The sequence below is a fragment of the Anas platyrhynchos genome, chromosome 2, assembly GCF_047663525.1.
Source record: "Anas platyrhynchos isolate ZD024472 breed Pekin duck chromosome 2, IASCAAS_PekinDuck_T2T, whole genome shotgun sequence".
Classification (NCBI taxonomy): Eukaryota; Metazoa; Chordata; class Aves; order Anseriformes; family Anatidae; genus Anas; species Anas platyrhynchos.
In genome coordinates, this window is record NC_092588.1 from 46,487,336 (window position 1) to 46,501,298 (window position 13,963).

Here is a 13,963-nt window from a genome sequence, read left to right on the forward strand (position 1 = left end):
GGCCTAATTTTCTGTTACTAAGCTGTCTGATTTTTTTTTTTATATATATATTTTTTTTAATGAAGAGTTTAAATCCTAGTCAAAACAATTTCTCAGAATCTCCAAGCCTATAGTTATTCGTAACAGGGTAAGCATTGGCTATGCTTATTCTACCTGTCAGAAGGAGCCCAGTGAGTCTGAATGGTGAGTTTAAAGGTGTTTCCTAATCTGACAGTAAACGGTCACCTCTTAACAAAGAAGGGGAGATGTACAGTAGAATTGTACTGATCCTAGTTCTGTTCATTTTAAACACAAAAAGTTAAACCCAACTGTCTATATATTTGAGTAACAATACATAACCAACAAGCTATTGCATACATTAAGTCCTATTATTTTCTGTTGAACATATTCCAAGCACTGTGTATTTTTCAGCAGTAGCCTGTCTGGAAAATAAGTGAAACTACTCTCACAGAGAAGGGGATGGAAAACCACTTCAGGACTTCAGATTTTGTAATGTACTTCTTTAAGAAACTAGAGGCTCAGTGAATGATCACCTATGGTAGATTTGGAAACAGCAAGCTTTTGTAAATTTTCTGCTGTTATTTAAGGTCTAATCTCCTTCTGCTGTTAAAGCTGAAATGAAGTTCACAGCCTGTGGCATACAGCGTTTATCAAACAGTGAGGAAGATCCACAGAGACCTCGTAAATCCTTTGTCCAGTCTTCATCTGACCATAGTCACGGGGCTCCTTCTTCAGCCTTTTCTAGACCTTGGGAGCTGGGGCCACGAGAGTTATAGCACTCAGGAGTTGTTGGTTTTAGCACTACTTGAACATAACAGAGATTCACTGCAGTTCTCTTTATTATTTCACAAAAATGCTCATGAATAATAATTCAAGGAATTCTGCTATATGGTGGGTTAAAAAAGTACAAGGTTGTTTAAATAGGTTATTATACAGTACAGTGCTTGTTTTGATTAGATTTAATATGTAAGCTTGCTGTATGCTAAGGCATATTCAGCAGGATACATACAAAACAATGCTGTACTTGTTAATGAAAAGTTCACTTGACACAACATGCACCAGTGCTGTCTTCCTGGGACATGGATTTAGAGCTTTGAAAGATCCTTTCAGGGTTTGGTGTCTACTATACACTAAAGATAAAGAGACAAATTAAAAAAAAAAAAAAATCACAGGTAGATATCTTTCCAGGGGATCTTGGCAGGAGTTGCTGGTATCACCTATAGTATTTCCTATATCACTGCATCCCTTGCTGCAGCCTGTCAAAACAGGTGTATTTATAGGCCTTGAGGGACTGAAACAAGAAATCAAACATTTCCACTTTGCATAGCATCTTCTGTCCAAATTCCCAAGGACTGAGACTCAAAGGATTTTGATATGTTTCCAGTGATTACTTAGCTTTTCTGGGTATTTCTAAGTTTTCTTTAGTAATCTCCTACTGCTGTGCTTGGTCTTGGAATTAGGAAAAGTTGTTCTCTCCATAAACAAGGAAGTAATCAACAAAATACTAGTTGGCTTCAGAAAAAATCATGCAAGTATTAAAATACACATCACAGAAAAATGAGGCTTGATCTCACTGAACATTATGAATTAAAGTGAATTAAAAAGCAACGAATGAGTGTGATTAATTAGGACTATTTTGCTTAAAGAGAAAAAAATATGCACCCCGTGCTAAGACATTTTTTTGTGCTCTGCCTTGGCAGTAATTAAGCTCTAGGGTGCTAGAAGCTGCCTACTTGTTGTAATGGCCTGGAATAGTTAACAGTTACGAATACAAGCAAGAATCCTGCTAATTGTGCAATTCTACTGGCACTGGGGATTTGGCAGGAAGTCCTTACAGTGAACCTACCCTGGGTGTGTCATCCTTTGTAGAGCATGATGCACAGCTTCGTGTGCCTGAGGCTGCAAGAAATAATCATTTTCAGCAGCAAGGAACTTGAATGCATAATTTCTCAGGGCTAACAGGACTTTTAAAGAGATTTATGTTTACTGTATTGCAGCATCCCACTTCTCCAAAAATTTCCAGCGGCGATGGTGCTGAGTGATAAGGTGATACAGTAAAGTGAATTGAGTTAATGGATGTAGTCCTAGAACTATAAAGGATTTCTTTAAAGGTGAAGTGCACAGGAAAGGAAGATTTTACACTTAGTTTCAAAAGGAGAGATTAATGGAAATTCAGGGAGGGAGTATTCAGCTGGATCAATACTGAGGAAGGTGCCTCTTTTGGCATAATCCCAGATGGAAATAGTGGACAATGATAACAACATTGCAATTCATAACATTTTTATGACATTATTAAGTGGGAATTAAAGTGACTCAAGTGTTCAACACACAGGTTACTAAGGGCCAGCAGTTCATAATCCAGAAACTAAAGAAATTGAAATGCAGAGCTGCATTGTTTATCAAATGGCTGTCATAATACAAATAACTTAATCCTGGGAGACGTTATTTCCATAAACTCCTATTCTCAAGAAAGCTGCTTGAACAACTCCTCTACTGCTGTGAACAGGGAATTGTTAACTCCTCCCCTTCTTCATGTCAAGCCATCAGTTTACAACCTTGTTGGCATTTGCTCCTGAGCAAGAAAAAAACGATGAAAAGTTTTCTGCTGGCTACAAATGCTCTACTCTTTGGAAATGTTCTGTTGACTGTAAATGATGTTTTTCTTGGTGTGTTGAATCAATAGTAGCAAAAAATTAAAATGGGAGTAGTTCTGATCGCATCTGGTTGCATCCTGGGGAAATGTCTACTCTTCCACAAAATCTGGTCACATGGAGACCAGGAAATCATGCCCAGGTATGGTGTTTTGTGCTAGCTACAGCCTTAACTTCAAAACCATTGGATTTGGTTTATAGGACCAGGGTTTCATGTCCCTTCCCACGCCTTCTCTTTTTTTTACTCACTCTCAGACATGTTGTCTTCTCCAGCAGCTGCTTGTTTTTTCCCAAATATTTTCCAAATTCAAGGGCTTTCAGCTAGGTGTGTATAAGTTTGTGAAGAATGACAAAATATTTCTTTTGGAGAGTTTGCTTCTACCCGGGCTGATTGTCATTATATCATGGGAAGGAAGTAGATTTTTTTCTTTCATTTGTTCAGTTTGTCAGGTAGCTTTTCTGTTTGAACACATTTTCACATAATTCACATAATTCATTTTGCAGTCATACTATTTTTTTCTTCTTTTTGTCATTGTAGACTGCAAATAGCAAGACAGATCTCCTGCTAATTTATTTATTTATTTTGGTAGAAGAAAGAAAATTGGGTTGCACTGTGTAGCTGGCTAGTGATATTTCTTTTACATTATTGGAAATACCAAGGGTTCATGGAATATTTACTGTATCAGCAGCCTTGCTTCTAATGAGGTTCTTTGGCCTCTGTTCTCTGAGCTGGAGTAAAATGTTTGAAACACATTAACTACCATTTGATTGAAAAGTGTGTGTGTGGGGGGAGGGTTTTTAACAGTGAGCTTTAAGTAAACTGCATCTTTTTGAATTTCCTGGGCAGCTGCCTTTCTCTCTTTGATGTACTGTGCCTGGTGATGCTGTTAATGAAATGCATAATTATGTGTTATATAATAAAACAGAGCTAACATGAAGGTGGCTAACAGACTATAATGATGTGGAGGCCTGAGAAACTCAGGACCGTGGGGGTTGTTGAAAAGTGCCTCCGGTGACAAAGAAGATATTTAAAGAGCTTTGAATAACAGTGCTAATAAATTAATTGTGGTCTGTGTGCATGTGTGTGCAAATGATATATTTCAATATTTTGTATATAGAGAGAATATTGAAAAAAATAGGTGCAATTTACTAAGCTGCTGATGTATGAAGTGTCAGCGCCGACTGCTTCCAGCGTCTATTAGCGCTGCTGGCTTTGCATAGATGGGTGCCCTAGGCAAAGAAATTTTTGGCACAGCCTGCTATACCCGGAAGATCAAAAGGAAAAAAAAAATCTGGCAATATACACAGAGAGTAAATTGCATCCTAAAAAGCAGCCCCTAAAATGCAGTCTTGGAATGAATGTCAATAAATGAAACATCATTTTTAATTGCTGAAGAGTTATTGGTGTTTGGTGGCTGCCCCAACTTTCCCCCTTCCTTTCTCTATTTTTGTCACCTTTATTTTCTCTTTCCCTCTAATACTCTGTATAACTTGTTCCCTTCTTAGATTTTTTAGGAACTGGTTTGAACAGATAACTATTTTTAGCGGAGAGGCTGCATCATCTTCCAGCCCTGGACCACATGGGTTCCTAATTTTGCTGGGCCATGGCTGGGCTTGCTTGGCAGCAGCGCTGTGCTTACTGGGGCCTGTCTGCAGGCAGAATTAGCTTGCAGGGAGCTCCAGTGTGAATTTACAATGTGCTGGTTACTTGGCACTAATTCCCTGGGTGGGTGCTTCTAGTACCTACTGAGAGTGCTTTTGTGTGAGTTAGCTCTCAGAGTGCTTTTGTGTGAGTTAGGCTTGCTCCTTTTTGAAGGTGAAGTATGTTGTTTTTCACTTAAGGTGTGCCAAGAGTACCCGAATGGGCAGTTAGTGCAGAGTAGCTAATATGCAGTAAATTCACACCCAGGCTCTCTGCGTGCTGACTTCCTCGTACAGACGAGTCCCGAGGCTCTGCACTTTGTCTCTCTCAGCAGGGAGCAGATGGCCCTTCTCTAAACAGGGAGACTACTAATAAAGCCTCATGAAGTGCACATATATGCGTGTGTGGGTTTGTGTGCGTCCTTATGTTTGTATAAGATAACTTGAATCTATCGTGTTTCTTGGATTAATTTGTGCTTCCTTGATTTTCATCAAGATACCCTAAGGAGAACTTTGCTGCTGCATTACCAGCATCCTTGGCATTAATGGCTTTAGCTTCTAGCTACAAGGTTTTGACAGATTTTGTTGAATTCTTCATTTTCCTTCACTGCTGAGTGGCATACTTCTACTGTGTGAGTGACTGCGCTTTTGTGAGCAAATCTTTATTTGTTGCAATTCCCTTCCCCAGCATTTCTAATTTGATCTCTGGAGTATATTCTTGTATTTTGTATGCTTTTATTGTTAATAAATGCTATTCTACAAGTTGAAAACTCCCAGTAAGAAGGAAATAAGGTTTTCTCTAGGTCTCTAAATACTTGGATGTGGAATCAAATCCATCTTTTATAAAAACTTTGCTTTAGACTAGCATCACAATTAACTTAATCTATAATTAGTGTATACAGCTTCATCTTAGCTTAAGCTCATGTGATGGGTTACACTTTCATGCAAAGTTTTCTTGACATTTTAGAAATGATTTTATCTGTTCTTTGTGCTCATGCTTCAAATGTATAGTTGATCTCTAAGTCATCTGCAGACTTGCTTTAAAGTGTTGCTTTAGTATTACCTATGTCCAAGAAAATTTCATATCACAAAAATTGACTCTCCTGTTCCCATCTGTAGTGAGAGTTCAGGACAACTGTAGCTGCTCTGTTTTGGCCAAAGTTTCAATTTACTTACATATAGAAGATATTGCTCAAAATGCTTTTAACATGTCTTTCTTTAATGACCTCAGCCATGATAGCCTGCCAAAGATAAACAGCATTTCTGCTTGGCAGGCATTAACTCTTGGAGGAAGTTTTGTCTGACACTGAACCCAGAGGCACTTGCTCTGAGTGTTTGCTTTGCTGTGTTCTAGAGAAGAGCCATCCCCACAGATCCCAGCACTCAGGAGGGCTGCAGTGCTGAGGAAAATCAGCACCAGCCACAGAATTTCTCAATAGCAGATGTAAAATGTTGCTGAATATTTGAGAGAATAAAAGAAGAGGGTGCGGGCCAGGCCAGCTTGACTGTTCCCACTAGAGGATGGGAGGGTAGAAAGAAAGGATAAAATGGGATAAAGAGCAAGGAGGGGAGCCTGGAAAGCCAGCTTTCTGGTTCTTGCTGTTCTGGATGTGGTCAGGTTTGCTGCTTCTGGGATGAGCAAGCAATGATAAGGCTCTCATGGAACCAGGCACACTCTTGTGCTCTCTACAAAGTTGGCAATAATGTCCACTTGTTCCTTCCCATAGTTTGCCTGCGTTTGCCTTTTCCTTGGGCTGGCCTTCCTGGTAACCTCTTCTTTTGTCCTTTCTGGAAGATGTCTCATTTGCTGGATGCTTAGCTTCCTGTGGCTAGAAGAAAGGAGGAGCACATGGCTTGAGTTCTCAAGTCTGTAGTCAGTTCTTGTCCATGCCCAGGGGGTTTCCACCGATTTTTGGAACAGTAGTAATGATATCCACACAACTTAATGAATGCTTTCTCCCTGTAGTCTGGGGGAGATTACTTCTTTGCAGGTTAAAGCAATCACTTGAGAATGTTTTCAGAGCACAAAGAGTTTTTAAAGTTAGAGTTTTAGAGTGCTTTTATAGCTTTTTAGAGTGCTTTTATATTAATTTTTAATGCTTGTATTATTCCAGAAGAGTTCCCCATAGCAAGATACTTTAAAAATAACCTTAAAAGGAATCCACAATAAAGGAGTCTCCATCTGTGTGAATGAGTTGTGGCAGATACGCTGAAGCAATTCTTAAAATCCCACAGTTGCTGTTTTCCTTTCAACTGACATGTTCCTGGTGTTTTTAAATAAAACAGTTGAACACTAGGTTTAAAAAGACATTCAAAGAATGCTGTGCTGTTATTAGAAATCCTTAGCTATGTCCAAGCAGAAAGGACAGTTGCATGACCCCTGTCGTGCATGGCTGAACATGCCACGAGTCCCTTGTTGGCATATACCCTAAATCATCCCCGATGTTATCATTCTGAACCCAGAACTGAGACGGCGCAAGGGAGAAAGTATAAAGCCTGGATAGAAGTGCTACAGCTTATCAGGCAGAGATGTGTTTATTGGCATTCGCTGAATGTGGATGCTTGGAGTACTTAACAATCTCTAGCTAATGAGGTCTATTAAATGGCAATGTGCTGCTATTCACTTTGTCTGAATTGGAGAGAAATTTCTGGGCAAAAGCCTCTTAGTGTTAGGAGGGAAGTTTGCGTATTTTATTCCAGGATAATTGCTAATGAATAATCTTTTTTTTTTTTTTTTTTTTTTTTTTTAAGGTGCAATAATAGGGGAATTAATGGGAAGGAGATAGCAGTTTTAATAATAATAAAACAGTATTAAAGGACCATAAAGGGAATATTTCTGTGCAGTCATTTTCACCAAGAAAAATATTTGACCTAGTTGTGAGTTGGGCTTAGACAGATTAAGTATATTCACATTACTCTTTATTTCATGCACAGTAATTCACTCCGCATCCTTTGTTCAATGGTGGTTGTATTGGTGTGCTTCATGAAGTCACTGCCACCATAGCTGTTAAATATCTGCAGGATATGTGAACTCAGTCTACCTTTGCATTGCAGTGTGCTAACTGTATTGTGGCTGTGTCCATCTGTGGAGGCAAAACTAAATAATCAAAGGGGGATATAGTATTAAAACATGCTAAATACTTTGCCACTCTCCTGAACATACCCTCAATATGTAGAGAGAAAATGCAAGTGTACTCAGGTAAGATATTTTAGGTACCATAACCTGTGTGTGCACTCTGTTTCCCTACAGCAGGTGTTGTTGTAGAAAGATTGATAGATTTGTGATCGCAGGGAAAGGGATGCCTGCACCATGCCTCGTACTGCTGAATGCTGTTCAACATGGTAACTGTGTGATGTTCCTGCTGCTTGATCTCCTGGGCTTGACTTCTGCTGAAAGCTTCCTGTTCCCTTTTCTGGCGTCTTTCAAGACGATGTTTGTACAAAGAGCTTGTTCTGTCTCGAAGCAGCAGTATGGGAAAACAATTTTATATCTCCTGAGCTCAGCAAGAAAGAAAAATATTTGGATTTGTTTGCATTTTTTAATATTTGTCACAATGCCAAGCTATTTAAAACAATCTGGCCACTCTATCTCTACTTACCCTGCTTTGATACTGCAAAATTATCACAAGCCACCTGAAATATGGGAATCAGATGTGAGTTTTAATGCCAGTGCAGTGCTTCAAGATGATAGGAACGGGAGGGGGAGCTGTCACTGCATCAGCCAAGGCTTTTTGGTGGAAGTGTTGATTGATTACCTATCTCTGGGAAGGAGAGGGAGTGCTCTTTACTTTTAACTGAGGCAAGGTGACTGAATTGCTTCCTGCTCCCCTGTGAAAGAAGTAGGTAGTCCTTTGCAACCCATGCTATTGTCTCTAGCTGTAAGAAAGAAAGAAAAGAAAAGAAAGTCCTTTGTTCTCTCTTCTCCTTAGGTAGAGATCACGAATGATGTCCAGTCCTTGCTGCTGATAATGCTGGCTGTCATGGTGGCCAAGATGGTTGGTGACTTTTTTAACGCGTCCCTGTACAGTTCCCTCCTGAGGCTGAAATGCATTCCCTACTTGGATGTGGAACCTTTTGTTCATCACGGGAAAAAATGGTGAGGTGTCTTTTGTTGCTGATCTGTAAGTTTTCTGTGTCGTGTTCTGCACTGATAATGTGTGGGTCCTCCGTGCTGTGGAGCTCGGAAGGACAAAGGACTAAAATGTGACCCTGATCCTGATTGTGGACCTCATAGGGCAATACATGTATTCTATATGAACAGAACAATGGATATTCCCTTTCTTTTATTTTATGGTAGGATCTGAATTACCACTTTCACCAGAGCCCCGAGAGTACTAAGTGCTCTATAATGCCTAAACTGTCTAGTTAGATGCTGTTTATTAGAGCAAGTGGTCCAATAGAGAATCTAGTAGAGGTTTTCAGAGAGTTGCAACTGTTTCTTGTGAACAGATGCCACAGAGCAGAGGAACAGCAGCAGTTTGTAGAATCCCTTATGGTGAAGTTTGCCTTACCTAATTTATGGATGATTGGACTAGGATTCCTGCGTATTCAGTACATTTTCAGGCAGAGAGTCCTGCCATCCAAGGATAGCAATTTGAGGCAGGTTGGATGAATGGTCTTCTGGAAGTGCCTCCACTGACTTAGACTGAATGAATAGCCTGGAAAAAAATACATTTTATTAGGTCAAATGAGATTAACCCTATTTGTCCTGTATATGAGCCAGTATCTGAAATTTCAGTCTGCTGATGAACATTTATAATCAGTAATTGAACCATTTATAATCAGTAATAAGAACCATTTTCTCTTCTAAATGTAGGTTCTGGGTCTACAGTTACTTGTAGGTAGTGAGAACTGTACTGTTGTTTTTCACAAATTAATGTAGAAATGCTTTTTCTTTAAGGTATTCTGTAGGAATGAAATAGGTAACGTGGTGAAAAAATAGAAGGAAAAATGAATTTATTTACTTACCACAGGAAGACTTTTTATTTTCCTTAAAGGATATTTGGGTAGTATATGTCCATGACCAAAGCTAACTGTAGGACATTTTTGCTGTCATTTCTCACGGTACTGGGGTTTACTAGAAAATATCATATTTTCAAACAACCCTTCAGAAGAATAAAAACTTGTTCTATCCACACTTCATAACTTTCTTCTAAATACAGCTATATCTGAAAGTTTTTAGCAGGCACATTGAATATTGGTTGTACTCTAACTGTATTTGACATGAGGGAGAAAAAGCCAGCAATGTAGTAGGAGGAAATGAAAACAATCTGTGATATTAGGGATGACTTCTATATGTAACATGGCAGATAAAACAGAGGGGAAGAAGTCATAAAGTTCCCTTTGGTGTTCCAGTTATATGACAAGTCCATGAAAAGAATTCTAGCTATTTTCCTGGTTCAGAGTGAGGTCCCATTCCCTTGAAGGACAAATCTATCTATCAATCTATACATATATCTATATAAGAATAATCTAATTTCCCTCCCACTCCTTTCCCTTTACTCTCTAGGAACATTGAATGAAGTTCCTGGCTAATGTGGTCACAGAATATACTGATACTCTAAAACAACAACAAAAAAGTAGTATCACGACTTGGTAAAGCTTCATAGATGGTCACCTTCCAGACTGCTATTTTTAATCTAAATCTTCTTAAACTGTCTGGATAGGCTATGGCATCGACCCATTGCTTGGTCTCTCTGGCACACTTCTTGGATGCTCTGTTACCTTATTATCTCCTCAAAGAAATGGAGTTTTACCATTCAGTCACTTCAGACCTCCAGAATTTGGACCAATCCTTTGATCTGTTTTATAGTTTAGGCATCCCCAAATCCTAAATACTGACTCAAGGCAATTCTGGATTAATAATGCATCTCTTGAAGTCATGTCATAATTTAAACAAATTATGATATTTTGCACACAGTCTTTGTAAGCATTCTAAAAAGCAAGCTCCTGTTATAACCTAGCTATAAAAATGCTCAGATTAAGATGACTGTCAAAAAAAAAAAAAAAAAAAAAAAAAAAAAAAAGCTGGTTTACATGTTTGCATGCCTCTGTTTCCACATTACTTCTGAGCATCCCTGAAACTTGACTCAAAATTCTACAGAAAGGTGGCAGGTCATGCATTTTCTTTTCATGATTTTTCCATGCTGATCAAATTTTCTCATTTGTTTTCTCATTTATTTTTTTTTTTCTCTGACTGGTCCTGCAGCTAACCAGATGTTGTGGAAGCTTGCCTATCTTATTCCCTAGACTTTTATTGCAGGGTGACTACCCTGACTATCTGAGGCTCTGCTGTTTTCAAGTTCCACGTATTTGCTGCACTTTGAAGGTATTTTTATTCTTCACATATCATTCAGATACCATTTTGCACAGATTGCCTTCTTTCTCTGGCAGTAACAACTTGGCAGAGAGTTTGCAATCACAGTATTCCTGCTCTGGCAAAGCAGAGGTGACACAGTTACACATGGGACAGGTTCTGCATCACCATTCCTCGATTAACTATTCTGTGAGATCACAAAATGTATAAATTGTGCACTTCTGGATTCCCCAAATCATAACAGGGAATGAGATCAGCTGTGTTGGATCTGGTAGCTAACGTATTTATAAACAGGTGATAAATTGTATTTGTGTATGCAGAATGAAAGGCTTGGATAACTAACAGCTTGCTTAAGAGACATAGAAATGCCACATAAATTGGGATGCTTCTTCAACTGAAAGTGAAAAGCCTTTGGAAACAATGTCTAGTTGGTAGCAGGGAGAAAAAATGTGAAATTCAAGAGAACATATATTTTTAGGCACCCCGCACTCTTACTGTATGAGAGAAAGTACGGATCTTCTCTTTTCTATTTCTTGATAGGTGTTAAGGATGAAAAGATCTATATTAGATCATTAGTTCATTCCTCTTCCTGGGCTGGATAACATCTCCAGGCACACGATTTCTTGGGCACTTAAATGAGAAGGGAAAAATAGCTTTTAATTGATCAAGGGACGTCAAGGCCCAGATCCACAAAATAATTTAACTCCTAACTCCTGTGGAAATAAGTGGGTATATTAAGAAGCTAAATTATATACTTGCTTACTTTGAAGACAACTCTGTAAACAGTGTTATAAGTGAGACTGGTGGAAGCAAGAGCTTGATCTTCTGTGGTTTTCCACTACCTAACTCCTCCTTAGGCACTGGCATCTCTGGATGCCTTTCTTCCTACAGAGCAGGCAGGCTGGAGGTTTGTTTTCTTAATACTTCATTGATCTGTTATATTCCGTGCCCTGGCTGATAAGGCTCCAACCACAGCTGTGTCTAGTACATGGCTGCTACAGTGCACCATGATTTCTAGCTATGTCTCACACCACCGTAAACACCCCTCTTATAAAATCTGGTTCACTGGAACACTCGGAGCTGCTGGCTGCCAGGGAATGTTCTTTAATGAGGGTAAGGAGTACTTGAACACATCTACGTCTTGCCAACTCTTCCTGCTTTTTATAAGCTACTATACACTTCAGAGAGAAAATATCTTAGAGGCTACTTTTTAATGGGACAAGTTTACTTAAGAGCTGAGTGGAGCTGGTGCCAGTAGTTCTGTTTTGTTCTAGCTTAATATTAGCCTTGTCAAAGTTCTTATAGCGTCTCCTGGGTGTTTCTGTATTGCATACCATATAAAGCTGTTTTTAGGAGCCAAGAATTTTAGCTGGAATATATATTATAGTGGTCTCATTATATATATATTTTTAAAGTGTATCAGAGGTGGCCCTATATTAAAGATCCACGGAACAAGGGTGATTTTTTTTTCCTTTCTCCTTGCTGGTTTTCCCTTAGCCCATACTGCAGACGTTGGATCCAGAATTTGAGCCAGCCCAAGTTGGAGGGTTATTTGGGATCCAAGGTCCTGGTTTGGCCTGTTATAAAAATTGGGGTAATTAGTGAACTTTTTAGATGAGGCTTTGGATTTTGAAAATCACCAGACTCAGGGGGTATGTTTTTGGTTTGGGCCTAGGCTAGCAACTACTTCACTAAGAGTTTCCTTGCTCATCTTGCTGACAAAAGTGTTCATTCAGGGCTAATTTACCAGGATGCACGTGGTGCATCCCATCTCGCCTCTTTGAAAAGTCAGCGTGTCTCATGGCTGCTTAGCACTTTCATCCTGAGAGGCATCATTAGGGGGTGGACTTGGCAATGTCTTCGCATCAGAGGGCATCCAGCCCATCTTTTGTAGAGTGCTTGTGGTGGAAGCTGGATCCTGTTCTGGCTGCACAAAGGAAAAGGGAGCCACTGTAACAAGGCCACACTTTGTCTGGGGAGAACCCTGGCTGCTGCAGAAATGATGGAGGGAAGGTGTTGAAATGTGGGTGAGATTTATTAAAATTATATGTGGGCTTTAAGTTGCCTCTCTGTCAGGCTTAAGCAAACATGGCAAGGAACCATTTTTTTTCATCCCTTTTTTTGTCTATTCTCCCATGCTGGGCTTTGAGTTTAGTATGATTCCATTACTTGGGAAGCAACTGTGCAAAGCCATGACAAGGCAGTACTGGCCTCCTGACAGAAACCCTATGGCAGGGCCAGATGTAACTTCATGTGCTTTATGAAGAGCAGCATGGTCTCACCTTCTTTTCAACAAGGGTTTGGTGTTCTCATGTGGGATGGTGAAAGGACTTATTGTGCCTTTTTGCCCTGCACCAGATCCCACAGATCTCCATGCAAAAGTTCAGCCTGTCTGCCTTCACAGTCCTGTTAATCTGCAAATAAGTTAATATTAGCTTGTTTCACTGGGCTCTTGCCATCAGACTGTGATGGGCTCCAAATTATCCCAAGCTATTCCTAAAAAAATGGTGCACATGAATCTGGTGCACATGAATTTATGTGAAGAACAATGTCTCAATGTGAACATGAATAAGAGGTAAACTTAGAGCTAGGCAGAGTTGCAGCTATGTATTAACCTGGATACTTACCTTATTGATGAACTTTTTGCTCTCTGACAGATGGTGATGGAAAATGTCCTTTAGCCTGTAGTTTTCTGGAGATCTGATCGTCTTCCTTTACAGGATTTAGGGGAAAACCAGCTCTTAGTGGCAGTGAGTGATCTACAAAAATGACCTAATGGGTCATTTCAGTCCATTAGGGCAGTGTCTTCAGAGACCAGAGACACTGTTTTCTCAGAATTTTTTAATGTTAAATTTCACCCCGCATTTCACACTTAATATCAAGTGAGTTCAGTGCCCAAATATGAATAATGTCTCTTAGGAGAAAGCCATATCTAAATAGAGTACTAATATTGATATAGATTCAGATGAGTCAGAAAAGAAGGCTATACGGACAAAAGCGGGAGACCAAAGGGAACTTGCAGTTCTGTTGTTGAGTCTGCCTCATTTCCTCATATTGCTTTGGTCAAAACAATTTATTTCTCAGTTTTCTCAGTTAAAAAAGAGATGGTGCCTAGATACCTCATGTAGCTTTCAGCATTGCTGTGTTAGTGAAGTATTGTCAGTTCTTAAATGAAAGGCCCTGTGAACCCTAAAAAATGATTTTCAACCTGCTCTAATTTTGACTATTTAATGCAACTACTACCTAAAGGCATGGTGTGAATCAAAATGACTTTATTTATTTAGATTGTTAAAACCATATAAAGATGCCCAATAATCTGTTTGCCTTACTGTTTATTTTTAGAATGGAGTCTGAA

General features: G+C 39.3%; 1 protein-coding gene across 1 annotated transcript in view; it reads left to right on the top strand.

Annotated features, from left to right (window-relative positions):
* Window positions 1–13,963, top strand: part of LOC101805170 (chloride channel protein C) — an 80,158-nt gene that overhangs the window by 34,779 nt on the left and 31,416 nt on the right. The window contains exon 12 of the mRNA XM_027452102.3: window positions 8,222–8,388. Within this exon, the coding sequence (XP_027307903.3) occupies window positions 8,222–8,388 (167 nt within the window). The remainder of the gene's footprint in view (window positions 1–8,221; window positions 8,389–13,963) is intronic.